Source organism: Anguilla anguilla, chromosome 15, assembly GCF_013347855.1.
Source record: "Anguilla anguilla isolate fAngAng1 chromosome 15, fAngAng1.pri, whole genome shotgun sequence".
Classification (NCBI taxonomy): Eukaryota; Metazoa; Chordata; class Actinopteri; order Anguilliformes; family Anguillidae; genus Anguilla; species Anguilla anguilla.
In genome coordinates this window covers 24,351,493-24,370,370 of record NC_049215.1, presented here as the reverse complement: position 1 = coordinate 24,370,370, position 18,878 = coordinate 24,351,493, and the positions used below count along the sequence as shown (strand labels likewise).

The 18,878-nt window shown below is 43.6% G+C and overlaps 1 protein-coding gene across 5 annotated transcripts in view; it reads right to left on the bottom strand.

The window, feature by feature from the left end:
* Positions 1 to 1,231: 1,231 nt before the first annotated feature.
* The window catches only part of atp11a (ATPase phospholipid transporting 11A), a 60,795-nt gene continuing 43,148 nt past the window's right edge, over positions 1,232 to 18,878 (bottom strand). Inside the window, exons 20-32 of one of the 5 annotated variants that reach the window (XR_004762621.1) lie at positions 18,353 to 18,527; positions 17,714 to 17,816; positions 17,323 to 17,468; positions 17,054 to 17,113; positions 16,781 to 16,908; positions 15,663 to 15,798; positions 15,095 to 15,118; positions 12,159 to 12,224; positions 11,949 to 12,052; positions 11,664 to 11,829; positions 10,131 to 10,219; positions 8,841 to 8,879; positions 5,696 to 5,777 (exon numbers count right to left, since the gene is read on the bottom strand). Coding sequence is in view for 4 of the 5 variants with exons in the window: in XM_035394436.1 (XP_035250327.1) it covers positions 5,514 to 5,777; positions 11,664 to 11,829; positions 11,949 to 12,052; positions 12,159 to 12,224; positions 15,095 to 15,118; positions 15,663 to 15,798; positions 16,781 to 16,908; positions 17,054 to 17,113; positions 17,323 to 17,468; positions 17,714 to 17,816; positions 18,353 to 18,527 (1,372 nt within the window). In the remaining variant the exon portion in view is untranslated. Of the gene's footprint in view, positions 5,778 to 8,840; positions 8,880 to 10,130; positions 10,220 to 11,663; positions 11,830 to 11,948; positions 12,053 to 12,158; positions 12,225 to 15,094; positions 15,119 to 15,662; positions 15,799 to 16,780; positions 16,909 to 17,053; positions 17,114 to 17,322; positions 17,469 to 17,713; positions 17,817 to 18,352; positions 18,528 to 18,878 lie in introns of all 5 variants that reach the window. The other 4 variants (XM_035394439.1, XM_035394436.1, XM_035394440.1 and 1 more) reach the window with 4 other exon arrangements.

Here is an 18,878-nt window from a genome sequence, read left to right as displayed (position 1 = left end):
ACTGGTTACCAGCAGCACGTTATTGCATGAACTGTTTTAATGTTGTGCATGTTGCATGCAGAAAATAATTCTACACAAATCAGAGAAATGCAACTGTGAATGTGGTTCATATATGACCAAACTACTGTGAGAAAAGCTTTCAAGTTGCATCTTATAGTCTGAAACTTTTGATGTGTGGTTGTACATTTGGAAACAAATAAATAAAAATAAAAGACCCCTTATGCTCATTGTAGTAAATGCATAGTCAAACTCTACACACCTTAGGGAGGACTCGTGGGGCATTTTACATTACATTACTGGCATTTAGCAGGCGCTCTTATTCAGAAAAATATACACACCTTTAGCATTTTTACGTGGCATCCATTTATACAGCAGGATATACCATATATTAAACAACTCAGGTTATGTACCTTGCACCACAGCAGTGTCTTACCTAAGAATTGAACCTGCAACCTTTATAGTAAGTTTACCTGTACCCCATGTAATGAAACATGTCGAATATCAGCAGCCACTGCAGCGCTCCCAATAGAGTCTGACACCCCTGGTCCAGGCAGAAACCCATGCCATAATTTGCCATATTACTTATTTTTAACTTTTTAGTTCATCAATTATAATAAATAAAGAACTCAAACACTTTTGTTTTCTTTATTAAAAGCAAATGTACAATTCTTTGCCTCAACATTACTACTGAAAAGCTGGAAAAAAATACCAGATATCTACAGATATCAGTCAGTTAAAAACCGCATTAAAAAAACTAAAACAAAACAAACAAAAAAAAACTGTACAACATAAACATAACTATGTATATACATACATATGCACACATACGTGTGCATGTATACATCTGCTAAAGTGTACATCGGTATACATTTGAAACTATTTAGAGTAAAGCAATAATGGTGCTTCACACTCTGGGCCACTGCATTATGAAAGCAATACATGTTCCAAGTGTCAGATGACTGGGTCTGACCGCCAGAAGTCAGTGCATCAAGACGCCAGTACAGTTAGATATACAAGTGAACATATATCTGAGACAAACTTCCTACATTCTCACACACAGAGAGCGTCTTTACAAAGAGTCGGCATAAGAATCCCATTCTCAGTGTTAAGAGGGATACGTCTACATATCCTGTAAAAACAGTGTATGTCAAAAGTCTAGCTTCTAAAAAAAAAAAAAAAAAAAAAAGACAAACAGAAAGTAGCATTTTAAAGCTATTTAATTTCTGTGCTCTTTTCCTGTTCTTACAACTTCCCTCAACCTGTAAATTTGGTTGTTATGAAACTGAAATACAGATAATATTCTAAATAAATATAACAACATTCTCCTCCCCTTGATACAAAAATAGAAAACAAAGTCCTCTTAAGATTTTACAAAAGACTTATATTAATACTATACATTATACTCAAAAATACAGCATTCTTGAAACAAAAAAAGAAACAATGTTCATACAGGAAGCCAGTATTTGGTGATCGCATGTGTAGTCATTCCATTATAAAGACAAATGCAAATGTACTGATGTGATGAACTGGTTTTCAGGCTCAAATACTTCTAAGACCAAGTTCAGCTACGGAGCAATTCCTTATAAGACAGTATAGAAGCGTGTACAAATACATTTTTAAAAAAAGATTTGAATGAATTTTTTACAAGGTTGGAATTCAGTTTCGTTTCCAACCACCATTTTATGTTTCTTCGTAACAGACACATCCGGCTTTCAGGAAACCCAAATACATTCAATGCCCTGAACTCTGTGTTCAGAAATGCTGTGCCAGAATGAACATGGTGGAAATAGACCCTCAGAATTTCTGAGCTCTGTGTAGTCTGGTGCACTTTCTCTGACGGAAGAGAGAGAACGTGGAATGCTGCACTTTAAATGAAAGCAGGAAAGCGCTGCCTCTCTGGTATGACATTCCGCGGACCAAACTTTTCTTTTGCTTCCAGTGTCTGGCTCTAATTGCGTACGGTGCTCGGGACAGCGTAGATGAGGTCGGCCTGACCACAATGTGCCAAGTGGTGAATGTGAAACATACATGTAAGTGAAATACAGGACAACACAGTATCATATGCATTCATAACCTCCCATAAACCACCACATTCAACCGGAATAGCACAACAGCTTTGGACCAAGGCAACAGGTTACAGAACATACTTGTGTGCATCCATTTGCGATTACAGGTATAGAGCCTAACAGAGATGACCATTCATATGAGAAACAGTCCTGTTTTGCTGATTGTGGCACTGCCGTATGATTAGGTCTGTTCATTCAAGATTTAAAACAGCCCGTGTGCCCCCCCACCCCAAAAATACCCCACACGCTATAGAAAATACATACATCCATTCACCTTAAATATGAATATTTTCCCTCCACTATCAAGCGCCTGAAATTAATGGGACTGACCATCTACCATGTTTTTTGGTTTTGTTTTGTTTTCTACATTTTTGAGTACCCATGACGTCTTGAAAGTTAAACTAGAACACATCTCATGGAGAGCCATGGAGAGCAGAAGGGTTCATATATCACATTACTATTTACAAAGACCCTCTCTCTCCTAAAAACAAGATATATCAATATTTTTTGAAAGAACAAAGAAGCAGAGCAGGACATCTCAGTAACATCCAAGTTACTTACACACAATACAAACAGTGCCAGAAGGCACCTACCCTTCATCCACTAAGGGCATCTAAAGAAAATAAACAAATGTTTTTTTTGATGTGGTCACCATCATTCAGTAGTCCTGTAATAAATTCCATTCCAGTGTGTTGCAGTGGCACTCTGAGCCACTAGAGGGCTCAAGTGAGCAGATGGGCAGAGGGAGGCCAGCAGTGAGGAGGGACAGAGGACTCTACATCCTTGCAAAGTGACCCTCACAAACCACAGCTTATGAGATGAGCAGGAGAGGGGGTCATGAGAGAAAAATAAAAGAAAGAATGGAGGTAAAAGTGAGAGTGTGACTAACAGACAAACAGACTCAACTAGAAGTTCTCATAGGAGCTGAAGCAGGACAAAGCTGCTTTGGGGGTCACTCAGGGTAAGGAAGCTAGCTAGGTTTCCATTAGCATCAATTTATGCAAATGATAATGGCCCAAATTTTGCTCAGCTTTCCAAAATGGAAAATGCATGGTGTGCATATAATCAGTAAAGACAGACAACCTTACATACAAGATCTTAGCATTAGCATAGACACAAGATGCTAGAATTTCGACTTGTGAAAATTTGACCTAAATGCATATTAAGGCAAATGGAAGAAGCTATAACTTGCAAAGAACTTACCTTTTTTCTTTAAAAACATTCATTCGTGTGTGATATATTAAGTATAACAGAAAATACAGGTTGCTCAAACCTGAAAAGTGACTCTTCTACATACTGTACAAAAGTCATTCTGAAAAACCTAGTTGGGTTTTGTTACAGGTAAACACTGCTCTTCTTAGCGCCACAACATACATTTTGCCGCAATGTTCCATTGTACATGTACAATGTGCATATTCACTAAACCGTGGTCCTTGTACATGTATTAAACAGGCACAGGTAAGGAGATCCATAACCTAACCAGATCCATTCTTAGCTCAGGTAGGGCACTGCTACCCTTCCTTCTGTAGTTATCCAGCTGAGAGAATGTGAACTTGTAAACTGCATTATGTAAGTCACTCTAAAAAGAGATTAAATGTGTATGTGTGTGTGAGTGATTAAGAAAGACAGAGCGTGAGAGAGAGAGAATGAGAGAGAGAGATGAACATAGAACCTATGACAGCTGAGTAATGGAGTACATGAGCACACTGCACCACTGGTGAAGCGATGTACATGAGCATTTAATGCACTAAACGATCCCTCCAGACATGAGCACAGAGGGAAGGGAGAGGAGGGAGGACAGAAGCCCAGCTCCACATGAAACACAAAGCGCATCGACTTCCTACACACTCATTCAGTCCAGTGCTCATTTCATTCCTACCCACCCCTTTGTTGTTTTTTTTTCCTCCTCCAAATTAAATTGAAATGTTGACTAAATTAATCAGAGTTAAGGAAAAAGTGTACTTCCATCGATCTGGAGAAGAGTTGCAGCAAGAGGTTCTGAACTTCACACTCCAAGCTAACCAAGGGTCAGGTGACCCCCCTACCCCCTTCACTAGACTTTGTTCACTGTGATCCTCACCATACTGCTCATTTACATATTTTTCCAATGGTGGAGCTGTAGCTTGTTTAAGGCATGATGGCTGGGCCCAGCAGGGTCTTCACATCTCTCGATTCTCTACTGCTCCCAGCGTAAGGCAAAAAAAAAAAACAAAGCGCGACTTCTCATTTTTTTCCTTTGGCTTAGAGGCTACTCATCGATACTGAGGAATTGCTGTTGTTTTAAGGCAGACTTCTTCAGACAGAGTTTTCTACCATGCCACAGGCTTTGCTAAGCACTGGTGTAAAAAAATAAAATAAGAAAAATTCTGATTTATGATTAGCTATAGCATGGGGAGGAACACGCACACAAGGTTCCTAGTACACACAACACTGTATAAACTGGTTGCCATGACCACATGCAGTTCTGGAGCTTTGGTCCTAAAACTGTCTTACAATCCAAAATGGGGACTAATGTTAAAAAGTCATCAAATAGTCTCCCCCGTATGAAAAATGTTGTGAAAATAATTACAATTGATGTTTTGCTTTTTTGGGAGGATTTGTTCCTTTGAACCCGACAAATCAATTTATGTAAATGAATATGCATTTATGGAGAAACACAAGAAATGCACTCATTTGTCAACAGTCACCTAAATTGCGGGGTGCCATTCAGTCAGTGATGATGGAAAGCGAGCACAGTGGCAATGATCGCATTGTCCACCTGGCATCCATCTACAGTGCTGGACTCTACTCAACTACATGGGCATGGGGTGTCTATTAAAGCACGGTCTAGTCCAAGGGTCCACGGCCCTGACTTTGCAACTTACAAACAAGAGCAGAAAAGAAACTGCATCTTATGGTGTGTTTCTCCATAACAGATTTGCACAGAGACAACACCAGTTCGCTCTACAGAAAGCAGGAAAGGTGGAAAGAGAAAGAGTGAAGACAGGGGGGGAAAAAAACAAAGAGAAAAAGAAAAAAATGCCAGTCAGTGAAAAATAGATGCACAAACTCACGGACAGCTCTGAAAAACCAAAGTACACATTGTCAGCACTTTTCTTTTTGTTCTTCGACTACGCAGATGGTTGAGCGAAAAACTCCCATCTCCCCCAACGCTGGTTTCAAGTAATATCATCCAGAGTGGAAAGGGTAGAGCAACGGGGTCCGGGTCTGGGGTGGTGGGAATTTGGGATAGGATGCGGCAGGGGGGCGAGCCGGGGGTCGCACAAGGAGCAGAAGGGTGGAGTCAGAGGTCAGAGGTCACACAGTTCCAGACAGTGTCTACAGGAATGGTTTTACGCCACTCGAAGAGCAGCGCGATGTGCAACGTGACCGGGGCGACTAGAATTTGTGAGTGCACTCTTTTATCTCGTTAAAGGCATTGGTAGGAGTAAGCAAAATGTCTAGGGATCAAACGGAGGTTTCGGGCCCCGCCCCGGTGTAGGTGTGGCCCACCCCGGAGTGGCGGCCGTTCACCCCAAATCCGAGGAAGGAGCCGAAAGTGCAGTAGTATTCGGCACCGCCCCTCCAGTGGGTGTACATCAGTTTTTTGGAAGGGCGCTCAGACCTTCTGTGGCTGTCGCTGTGGGCGTGGCCTCTCTTGCGGTCGGGGGCGTGGAGCATGGCCAGTGGTGTAAACTCAGACAGGTGGCCCCGGTACAGCTTGTCAACATTCTGCAGGGGGCGGGGCCACAGGTTGAGGGAGAGAGAAGGTACACAAGGTTACTATTGGTCAGGCTACGCACACATGAACAGGCACACAGACAGACACACAGATAGACACGCGCAGACACGCGCAAACACACAGGCACACAGAGACGCACAGAGACGCACACATACACAAATACAGACAGAACAGAAGAGAGCACAAGTCGAGAGCCTCAGCAGTGATGAGTAGGAAACAACCAAATCCACATGCACCTGATGACAACATGCAGAATGTCAGCCGTTCATTCCCAGCTCTTTGTGGTCTTTGCCTCAGTCTTGATTACACATACAATATTCACACTTCATTAATACTCTATTGATACCAGCTGTTTAACTTCACCCTGCAGTACTGCTTCTAACACTAGAGTGCAGTATCTGTTTTTGACACACGGTCTGTGAATTCTCTTCTATGGACATACTTGCGCTCACAGATTGAATGGGACTTTCTAAGCCTAATATGGCCAAATAACTTTTGTTTTTTAATCTTTCCTCTTTTTTCCAATACAGTATATCTTTTCTGCTTCACTCTGCGAAAAATATCAGTCTTTTAAATAACTTACATTTTCAGTGAGAATGAGAGCACTCCCAGGTCAGTGTTGTAAATGAGAATTTGTTCTCAATCACTTTTACCTGGTTAAATAAAGGTTAAATAAATAAATAAAATAAAGACTAGAAAATTCATCAGGGACTGAACAGCCTTCAAGTTGTACAGTTTCTCATGCACACCCCTCCCATCCAGTGTTAATGCATCTTTCCCTCCGACAGGACACGGTCCCCAAACCACAGACCGAGCCCCATCAAACACCACCAGAGACACCACTGCAGAGAGAGGAACAGGGGCGAGGAACTCATACGTAATCCAAAGAAAAGTGTGTGTATCTGTGTGTATGTGCAAACAAGAATTTCTGTGTGTGCGTGTGCATGTGTCTGTGTGTGGGTGTGCGTGCCTGTTAGTGACTGTGTGTGTGTGTGTGTGTAGTCCGTGTCTTTTCCCTTCATCGCTTTAACAGAAAGCAAAATAAACCAGCAACCGATTGAACAGAACCAGTTGCTTGTCACCCCAACACAGCAGAACACAGCAAACCAGCACCACGGTTACGCAGAGCAGACCACACCCCCTTTCGTCCTGCGCAGAAGTTACCATGGCACGGCTAGGCATCTGAAGTGGACTGACCTCCGTCCAGGAGAGACTCCTGGTTGTAAATCAGGACCCTTTCCGCAGTCCTACCTGTGCCGGTGCTCTGTGAAGGGCAAGGGTACACACACTCAGACCACAGCCCCCTCTGCAGGACCCCAGTAGGGCCACGTGTCCAAGTGACATCAGAGCACACGCTGCGTCTTTACAGGTCCAGGAACCATAACCACAACCAGACTGATAAGCTATAAGTGGTTTGCTAGCACCAACACCAGAGCTCCCCCAATGTTGGTTTTTGAGGACTCCAGAGACTACTGGTTCTTGTTCTCACCGTGAAAATCAGCAACTACTTCAGACCCAAGAAAGCAGGTGGAGTTACTGATCAATTAAGTGCTCAGTATCAATGAAGACTGGCAGACGATGTAGTCATTACCAAGATTTGGAAGCCACTGCCTTCACTAGTAAGGTTTTACCATTGTATACCTTTCATTTAATTCACACACAAACACGCTCCGGATGGGCGCAGACGGAGTACTGCAGTGATTGGTGAGATGCGTTTCTTTTCTAGAGACGGAGTCTAAAAACTGCTCAGAGTGTGATTTGAACAGCATCGCGTTTGGCCTCTAACATCTCCGAGACACCCCATCCACGAATATCATTATTTCAACCTTCACACATTAAGAAAAAAAAAAAAGGCAGCAAATGAAAGAATCTTGTTACAAATGTGTACATGAAACAAAAAATAGTGTAGAATGGTTGAGAGGACTCCCATTCTTAACCCTGATAGTGGTTAAAGTTTAAAATTTTGTTCAAAAAAAACAATCGTCAGCCATGAAAACAAAGACAAAGCAGGCAAAATATTAAAAGGGTCATAACGTTACCTGCTGGTATCATACAGTGTGCAGGAGACCGTTCAACTTTCCTAGCATCCAATGAGCGCCCAAACAACGGTTTCCCACAGAACGCCCGCCGGGCGACACCAACGGGTATGAAAGATCAAACGTCCAAAGACTGGCAAACACGGCCTGGGCAGCTGGCACAGGCTGTAGCCAAGGCCGCTTGTTTACAAGGCTTCCCAGGTTCCCTTTTTACAAAGGATCTGACGCCACCAAATCTGGTCCAGGCAATCTCTTACTCTGCCTTCCTCAAACACCGGCCCCAAGACTCCACACTGCCCGAATGACTCTCCAGGGAAGAACTAATCCACCAAAGACTGGCCTGACAGACGCATTAGTATGCTGATACTAATATGCAGCTACTACCAGCACAGGAAGCAGTGTTCATGCTCTGAGACTACCATTCTCTTCCTGAAAATGACAGGTCAGGTACACAGGCTAGCTTTGGGACAAAACTACAAATAAAAATCCATTATGCATTATGTACCTGAAAAAGTGCAAAACACAATTATGGTTATAAAAATCTTATATACAGCCAGTCAACGGTGACATTGGTTTAACCAGGACTACACAAACACAGCAAGGAAATCTGCTCAAAGGTTACACAATCTCATACTGGACCTAATCGACACAGAAATTACACATTATGTGCGTTTACGTGAATGGTCATATTTGAAAAAGGGAAAAATAAAATAAAAATGTCGCTGCCCCTATCTCCTTTCTGGCCTGCAGTTTTCCATGGTGGGGGGTGCGGGGTGGGGGTGTCCATTGGCAGAAAGGAGTAACTGCAGAACCAGCTTCTGTTCCACGGCTGTTCCCCTGGACGTGAAGGACCTGCCCTTAGTTTGAGCCGTTTCTCCTGCAGCCTCCCATAATGGGACGTACCCGCTCGCCCGTATGATAAATCTGAGTTTCTCTCAGGACACTGTGCCCCCTTTGTTCAGAGTGGGCAGGAGCGCACTGGCACACAGCCACCTGGCTGCCACAGATCTCATTTACCTAATAATTGCTTCTCGGCTCTAAATGTCCTGCCGAGACCTTGAGAGGCGAACGGAGAGGAGAGGGGGAGAGAGAGAGGGAGAGAAAGAGAGAGACTTTTTTAGTTTTAAAAAGTGAGGGGGAGAGAGAGAGAGAGAGAGAGGGAGAGAGAGAGAGAGGGAGAGACACAGGAGAGACTTTTTAGTTTTAAAAAGACAGGGAGAGAGAGAGAGAGAGAGAGAGGGAGAGAGAGAGTGGGAGAGAGAAAGAGGTTTTTTAATTTTAAGAAGAGAGGGGCAGAGAGAGAAAGACAGTGAGAGAGAAAGACAGATAGAGCAAGATGCACCCAACTGAAGAAACGCACCTTGAGCAATATACATGCAATATACATGCACATACACACATATACACATGCAGGTGTACCCAAATAATTTCCCAGCATGCAACATAACATTACTGCAGACGACCGCGATGAGCATGAAGGACAGCATGGGGTACTGGCACCAACAGGCCGCTACAGAGAACTGGCATAACTACAGCCGATCCCAAATGACCAATGTTATATCATCATTATCAGTGCCAATACTAGAATCCTCGTTGTGTGGCTAAATAACAGTATTTTTGTAGCATTGTTTGACTGTGATGTTAAACTGCATAGTGTCTTATATGTTTTTTATGATTTTATTTTTTGAAAGTGTTCTGTTGTTTTCCTGTAAATTGCCTCAAAGAGGACAGTTAAGTTTTTAAAGTCCTATCAGTCTTAAAAGTGCATTTAAAAGGTTTCAAATTCATGAACCTTTCTTAAAATTTATGCAGAAGCATACAAGTTCTATATATCTCACCAAAGGATACAAAAAATTCTACATTTTGAATAATCCATCATTTTGCTCAATATAGTACAAAGTAATCGTCTCCAATTTGTGTGTTTCCAGAGATAACTACAATCAGCCTGGGGGAAATCTGCAAGAGAAGTCCCTCGGTTCCACACGATCAATGCCGTGATAAATGCACCTGAGCTCAGATAAAGGCACTCGGCTTCGCCTAACAAATCCAAACGCAGCAATGCATTACAATGCCACATATTATTCCTCATGGTTACAATGGGAGGAACTCCAGCGACTCTGAAAAGAAGAGATTCTTGTCGAACGCCACCGAGGTTCTCCGGAGCGCAAGCATTCAGAGACGGACAGTGATGAAGCGGCGCGTCGCCGGTGAGCGATGGCCGTCTAACGAACGGGCCGGCGGTGCCGTGTCCCATGGTGACCGGCCAATCACAGGCATTCCAGCATGCAGAGAGGACAGCAGAGTCACCTCCTGTCCGGCTAGAAACTCAGACTGCTGGAGGTCTGGGAGAGCATAAAGATGGTGGACTGCTCGGCAGTGAGGCAGCGGCGCTTTGTCTGCCGTTTCCCCAGAGACCAGAGACAGAGCCGGAGAGGGGGCCGGGGCCGGGGCCGGGCACCGGCGCGAGAGGAGGTCAGAGGTTAACGCGCACAGCGGAGAAAAGGAGCGCGGGGTAATTGCGGGTCGGCCGAAGGAGCGGAGGAGGAGGAGGAGGAGGAGGGAAGGAGGAAGGGAAGGAGAGAGGAGAGAAACAGGCGGTTAGATAAAAGCACAATGGTGAACCTGAATTTCTCATACACTGTATAGGTCACACACACCTTCAATGTCTCAAAGAAAAGGAAGTCAAAAACAGACATCTCAAAGGTAAGTGTTGTTTCATAATTAGCATTCAACTATCATCCTCACTCAAGCATCCACATTAACAATTACATATAACATATGTTGCATCTTAGCTTATCTTAGCCCATCAGAGAAACAAAAATGAATTAAGTTAATATTTAGATTCGCTTTCTGTCCTTAATGATGAACATGTGGTTAGATTTCATTGACTGCTTGACGTCACTGGCAGCCAAAGTATCACCTGCACCTAAATGATGTAGATTTGTCTACTTCATAGGCCTTTTAGCTTTACTCTGACACATCTTAAATTGGAAATAAAGCAGTTTTTCTTGTCATTTTACGTTCCCTGCTGTATCAGTGTTTGCTTGCGCCGCTCAGTGTTGCACAGAAACAGGGTCATTCAAGCGGGAGAGCATAGACTTTCAAGGGGAATTTCCTCTCAGGGGGTCGCTTCATAAACATGGGAAGGAACATAAAATCATATACACAATTTGGAACTTCGATCCTAAAACCAGGTAAAAAAAAAATAAAGAAATATACATATGAAATAATAAAAGTATGTAACAAAAATAAATAAAAGTGGACAACAAAATACAACAATCAGACATCAACACAATATATAAAAATCAGGAATATGACAAGAAAGTAAAGCCAGGTAACAACACAGGTCCTGAGTCTGTGCCTTTACCTGATTTGTATTTTTAATGATATAATGTTTAGATTTTCCCTGGGCAGTATTACTACAAATACTCTGAATAGGAAACAAAGACTAAATATTTAAAATGACAAAAAATCACTCACAATTACTCAAACTGTCAGAAACAAACTCTCAGAAGTCACAGACTTCCGAGACACCCTGACTCTGACAGTATCTGCACAAATATCTGAAAAAATTGTGCAAACATTATGCCTCTACATCAGTCACACAGGGTCATAAAAAAAACAAACCAAACACTATCCCTAGCACATCTTCCACAGAAAAACTAATTCCACATTCATTCTACAAAAAAACAAATCTAGTCTTACAGTAGCTGGTGTGCATGTAGGGCACATGACGGAAATACACTGATGTATACACTGAGCGTCTGCTAAATGCCTGTAAAAAAAAGCATAGGACCCTACTGGAAGCAGGAAGGAAGGAAACGTAATGGCCGCCGTTACCTGGATGCGCTCGGTGGTGGTGGGCCACAGGGTGCGCCACAGGACCTTCTTGAGCACGTCGGGCAGCAGACACACGGTGACGAGCATGATGATGCTCAGCCAGGCCGGCCCGCTGGACAGCATCTGCATGAACACGTAGTACATCCTCTGGTAGTTCAGGAACGGCCTGTCGGAGAGCACAGCCAGGAGAGTGGTGAAACGACAGGGACGAACGCGATGCTAATAATTCTGCGATGACCGTACACGTAAGAGCCACCTAAAAAAAACACATAACGAGAGATATACCAAATGATTCCACCCCACAGCAGAGAGAAAATCACGTAGAAAAGCAGCGAGCCCCAGATGACGAAGTGGTTGATCCATGTCCAGTAGTGCGTGTCCAGGGCCAGCTGCGAACGGACAAAACAAGCGCAAGGTCAAATGTCAACCTTAACGGACCAGCCAGCACACACTGACATTTTTCATAATCCGGTCGGCTTTGTTCTTTATATTTACCTTAAGCGTGACTGTAAATACCAGCACGGTGAAGACAAGTGTTCCGAAGGTCCAGTTCCCAAACATCTGCAAGCATTGAGACATTATGAGTCACAAGCATACTGTTGCCACTTGAATGCAGCAATCAGATCGTTTTTACACGGACATTTTACACTGGACATTTTGCACACAAGACAGCCAATAAAACACAGCAAACTTCCAAACCCAACTCTAAGGAGTGACTGGTTTGACATTCAGTTTTATCTCTTCCTTCCCAGCAGTAGCACAAGTCAAAATCCAGCGAGCACCAGCAAGAAGCCGCTTTTTAAATGTCTTTTGCCAAAGGCCGTACTCGACCCCAATCCTGCAGGTCATCCTAATGCAGTGTTTTGAATTCTAATTTATAGTATGCAGGCTTTGCAAGCCTTAAGATCCAGGTTTCATGAATTCCCATGGTAAACTGGTCAATGCAGTCACTGGTCATCGCTCACTGACAGAGGGTGGAATTTCACCAGCAGATCACTATTATAGCGGTGGCTCAAGTGATGTTGCCACAATTGTCGATAGTGATGAATGGGACGGCAACTGTACAAAATCTTATCAACTGCAGACACAGAGAGGTGACAGCACCCCCTGCACACCCAGTATTATTTACACGGAATGGGCAAGTGGTTTACACCAAATTACATATAACAACGGAGGGGAAAATACCATTCAGACAGAAAAGTGCGAACGACTGACACGCATAACTCGTCTAGCATCATTCATCGATGCTGCTGGGCTCCTTGCAGAAAATTAGGCCTTTTAATCGGCAACAGACAACTGAGGAGACTGGTGACAGCAGACCTGAAGCTTGTGTGTCTGGTCTGATTTGGAGTAACTGCCATAATTTACGTCAACTCATCATATAACTGAAGCCACTGATTGGACCGGATGTTACAGCACCTACACTGATTGAGGGATTACTCTAAAACTTCCAGGTTGAGGTAGATATGGCATAGCTAGATATATATACAAGCGAAGGGAAGTAATCACACTCATGTTCATGCTCAGTGGTTGGAGTGGCCAACCTTGGACTTGGGAGAGTCTACAGGTCATGCAGGTTTTCATTGTTATGCATCGCACACCTGTGTAATCGGCTGTTTTACTCAATCCGTTAACTGATTTTTGGGCCTAAATGGCTGCGGATTTTAAGGTGAAAGCTAAAAGTAGCATGGCTCTCAAGAAAAACAGTTAGCCACCCACACTCTAGGGGGCGACATCAGTACTTCCATCAGTTGGGTCACTCACACTTCTGAGCTCCACTACCACAGCAAGCTGGCTAATCCCACATTCTGCAATCTTGTTTTTCTTAACATAGTCAACATTGCCAATGTTTTCTTTGATCTCCACATTCCTGATTTCCACAAAAGAGCTTGAATGAAAGGAAAGGCTGGTCACCTTCCTCACTGTCGCCTCTTAAGTCTCCAAACGCTAATGGCAGCAAATTAGCATGAAGTTGCATGAGCTGTATGAAATTCATGGGCACCATTCATGCAATACACTTATTTATATAGAAACGGCTGAAGGTCGGCACATTTCGCTTGTCTGAATGTGCCTTGTTCATAAATAATAAGCGTTTTCACAGCTTATCTGACAAGAATTCATAGGTTATTCACTGTGCCATAAAACAAGGAATCTGCCTCAATGTAATCTACCTTCTCTGACATAACATTTCCACTCCGGGGAGTTAAATATATTGCTTGGCAGGAGGGGGAGAAAGTGTGAGAATCTCTCCTGATTGTGCAGATTTGCTGCCAAAGCAAGACTTGTGTAAAATCCATACTGTGGCCAGGTTTTCACATACTGAAACTGGCTTCTATTTTAGGAAACTGCGCTGTGAATAAAAAGCAAGATGACCCACCTTTTTGAGATTTCTGAGACATTCCAGATTTCAGAGTTTGTTTTTTTAAATACAAACAAAATGGTTTCTATTTTAACATAAGTTCAAGGGCAAATGAAATTCGTCTGAAGGAATAAAAAATTGGTACAAAAGTGACAGGCAGGAATCCGTTTTTAAAAACTCCAATGGTTAAAATGTCCTTGCTGCAGTGAGCTGGTTTTTGTTTGCTCTCTCAATCAAATGCCAATTCAAACCAAACCTTTCAGACTGGATTCTATTATTGAAAATATAGTTCAGCTGTATATGTTGATATTGAGCTATTTCACAAAAATTCAGATTAAATAGAATGGTTCTCTGAAAAGCCCAGCTAAACACATTTTACATGTTTAATTTGTAACTATCCTTTGTTACGATGGCAATCCTTTGTTATTTGTAAGGATCTACTTTGTGTATGGTTTCAGAGTGCATCCAGGAAAATAAATATCACTGCATAAATTATTAATAAATTACGGCAAGCTAAAAAAATGATTGCCTAACACCAATTCATTTTACGTGTTGAGTAATAAACTTTTGCGAAGTCAAAACAAGTACCTGAAACTGAGGTGGCGTTTAAAGATGAATGAACCAAGCGGAAGGATTCACCCAAATGTCCACCAAACAGCGCAAAGAGTCACATTCCTGTCTGGAATTGTCATTTGCCCTTGAGCTTTGAGGGAAATGAAGATGTTCCGAGCTCTACGTGATTGGCCACCATTGCTGACGAAATGCATGGCCACAGGCGCGGTGCTCAAAAACACATGGACGACATGTAGGTCTAGGTTAGGTATGCTAACACGATGGAACACGATATGGAGAGGGACGGAGGTTACTTATGTAGACCTGAGGGAGAGGTGGAGAGGGTGTAGTGGGCAGGTGGAGAGAGCAAAAAGGCCTATGAGTGATCAAGTGGTTATGCACTGCAGTGGGGGGGGGGGGGGAGGCGGGGCGGGGCGTGAGAGGTGGGGGCATGAGGGGAGAAACGGTGAAACAAAAAACAAAACCAGAGTGACAGACAGAGAGGGACAGACAGGCTTACCATCTGTGTGTTTGTAGTCATTAGCTGAGGAAAGGAACAGAAGCAGAAAAAAGCAAAATAAAAAAAAGAAGAGAGGGAGGAAGAGGGAGAAGAAGAAAAATTGGGACAAAAAAGTAAAGAAAATTAGGATGTTAAACTGAAAAAACAGACAAAAAAAAGCAATCAAAAAGGTTAATATGATAAAAAAGAAATAAACAGTACAACAAAAGATGTCTGTAGCTCAACATGCTACCCCGCAGTAAATACTGTATGAATGGAAAGCCTCTGTAATGGTTTTTAAGCACTGGTACACCCAAAGGGAGTCTCCAGGTTTGAGGTCTCAAGTTCACTGTACAGCCACCAAAGGGAAGATGTGAATTTCCAGGATTTCCCAACACTTTGCCAAAAAACACAATTCCAGTTCCCTCGCTTTGAAAGAGACAACCACCATAAAGTTGGATTAATATGGATCATAATTCCATAAAGAATCATTAATACGCGCTAAACACCTCTCTAAGGAAAGCATAATCAGAAGCCTTCCACAGCACTCTGGGTGTGCTGCTGCTTTCCGTGACGATAAAAGCCTCACCTGACCGTTGCTGGTAAAAGTGGTGTTGTCGAACAGGAAGTAAGCACCAAAGAAGAACACTACTGCATCGAAGACTCCCAGGAACGTCCAGTAGACGAAAATCCGCCAACGCAGGAGGGAGTTTTTGGCGATGTCCCTGAGAGAGACATGAGAGAAAGCTCTAATCGTGAAGGACACGCCCTGCTTACTGCACTCGCCACCCTGCCCCACCCCGCCTCCATCTCACATCTCTGCAACACCAGCGTTATGAGCATCATCAACAATCAGCATCAACAAAGATACCAAAGAGACACACAGGAGGGGGATACCCAACTACAAGAGACCAGCTTATCAATCACGCTTCATTCCATTCCTCCTTCCATCCTCCAGCATTTCAGAAGATGACACAGTAAGTATTGCTGTTTATCTGAAAGAGGTTTACTTGTGACACTTAGTTTTTTGCTAAATTCCATTGACTTATTATGAAAGCAGAATATTTTCCATGCTTGAGAGTTAAAATAAAGTCCAGAATCTACATCATTTTTATGACATCTTATTTTTCATTTTTTTCCATCATTACCAAGGGTGTGATTAAATTTGGAGGGCACCACGTCCAGAGGAGAAGCAGACAGTGGGAACAGTGATTTCTCAGCGAGGCTTGACGGCCATTAGCCGCTGTGTGTGCGCGGTCCATCTCCCCAGCCCTACACTCACTAGCGGGACTGAGAGCTGTGAAGGACAGCGCAGTGCCCCTCAGGTCCTGCTGTGTGTCACCGCTTCTGCAGCTGGGTAAAAATAGGCTGGCAGTTGGGCAGGGGTTTGAATTTATCCTGGGGGGGGGGGGGAGGGCAGGGGCGGGGTCAAACAGATTTCCACCTTGAAAATTATTATGTGGGGCAGAATTAAATGGACCCTTTTCCGCCTCACAAAAAGAAGGATAGTTCAATGCTCTGGGCTACTGTGCACACGCAGCAATGAATTATGCAGCTATGCATGCTGGGACATGTATGCTGTACACACTGTGATGCTTGCTGGGACATGAGATACTGTACACACGGTGAAGCATGCTGGGAAATGGAGTACAAACAAACCCAGTGTTACATGTAGGGAAAGACTAGGTCACATTCCTAGAGCCTCACCTGTACAGAGACGGATCTTTCTTCAGGATGTCCATGCTGATGTGCTGCTCTATGAGGCTGTACAGCAGGATGGGCAGGGAGGTGAAGCTGATGTTGTACAGGGTGAGATAAGCTGTGTCGTAGAGAGGCTGGAGAGAAGGACACAAGGAGAGAGATGTGCTTATCACTGAAATGGATTCCAGCACCATATCGCACAATGCAGTGCTACACACAGTAAGCCGCAGAAGAGTACTATTCGGGTTGCTTTCCTACTGCAAGGGAGGAGTCACGTACCTGCTGGGAGAAGCCGCAGAAGAACTGGTACAGAAACTGGGGGAAGATGAAGCAGACATTCTGGAAGACAGGAAAACAAGGGTCAGCTTTTCACAAGAGACAAACCATCTTTGTCTCTTGTCACTGCCCATGTGAATATCCCCACACAGGCTGTTTGATCCTGGCACTGCTTATTCATTCCTGTGATACGCAGCATGTCATTACTCTGTAATGTTTTTGGTTTACCCAGAATGCAGAGCGTTTTTCTGACATGCGAGAAGTGCACTCACCTTGTAGAAGAAGTACTGTACCAGCTCAGAAATTCGAATGTAGTAGTAGTGACCGTGGACAAGCAGCATCTTCTTCAAGTGTTTGAACTTGGGGATTGCATAGTCGCTATTCCGCGCAGCCTGACGGCCCTCTTTACCCATAATTCCTAGGGACAAAAAACCAGACGTTAATGGGGCTGAAATGGTCACATGCCTGCAACTTTTTTCTCATTTTATTCTTAACAGTAAAGCCAAGTAAAACTGGCAGTTTTTTATATTTTCCCCAGAACTGTTAAAAAATAAAAATAGGAAAAACACGAGAAATGAGCAAAGCAACGCAACAGAAGAGGAAGTGAGGTGACAGGAAGAGGAAGTGAGTGTCAGGAGTCTTCAGGTGAAGTGCAGAGCTCACCTATGCCGACGTGGGCCTCCAGGATCATGCTGACATCATTGGCTCCATCCCCAATGGCAAGAGTGATAGGGTGCTCCTTCGATGTCTTGATCAACTTCACTATCTGAAAGGGCAGACACTTGAGTGACATTTGTCCTTAAATGCAAAATATTTCCCTCTTTCTTCTAAAACATGGTTTGGTGAGGTCAGGACACCCCGTACCAACACAAATTATCAACAGTGGTGATAGGTGTGTATGTGAAATGCATTCTTGTAGAAATGCCAGTAATACATCTTCACAGCCCAAACCAAAAATAACTTCTGGGGTGACACTGTCTCTGGGGCTCATGACTGTAGGGCACAGAGGACCTCAGGCCTTACTTTGCAGACAGATCTAGTATATTGCATGTAGGACACGGAGAGAGAGAGTGGGTCAGAGCAAGCTTAGGCTGTCCCACAAAATAACCGGATCTGGTCATGAATAATGATGTGGTTCACAGGCAGGTTGGAATGAGAAGGGGTTACCTGTGTGGATGTTAACAATTAAACATTTTTTTTAGTTTGTCAAGGTTCCCCAATCACAGCTCTATTTAAAGAAATAACAGCTGACAGACAAAGCCACTGTCTGGAGAAGTGATGTGACAGGAAGTGAGGTCACACCTGTGCTTTCTGCAGGGGCGCCATGCGGCAGCAGAGCACGGCGCTGCAGTTGCGGCAGATCTCCAGGAAGATCTCCTTGTAGTTCCCCGAGCTGTCGTCCTGCGCCGGTTTCATCACGGCCGACAGCGTGGCCCCGTCGATGATCAGGCCGTAGTCGTGGAAGTTGTTGGAGAGGCTGCATTACACACCGGGCAGGAAGAGGGAGGGAGTCAAATGCGGGTTCACATGGATGAGCAGTATGCACTCGAAATATGCACTCACAAGCATTTTTTCATGTGCCATCGACCGCTTGCCTCTACTTGTATTTGTACCTCTGTTATGTTCAGATAAACCTGCGCCTCCACCATTTTAACTGGAGGTTATAGATACATGTATTTTTAACAAGATTCATTTTGGTGTAGTTTTGCCAATTGCTGCATGTTGACTGTCCAGACGTGCACAAAATGATTTCCACATTTAAATGTGTTTATACATCACAGTGGTGTTACAAGAACGTTGTGTGTGAGTTACGAGATGTTAAGTAAAC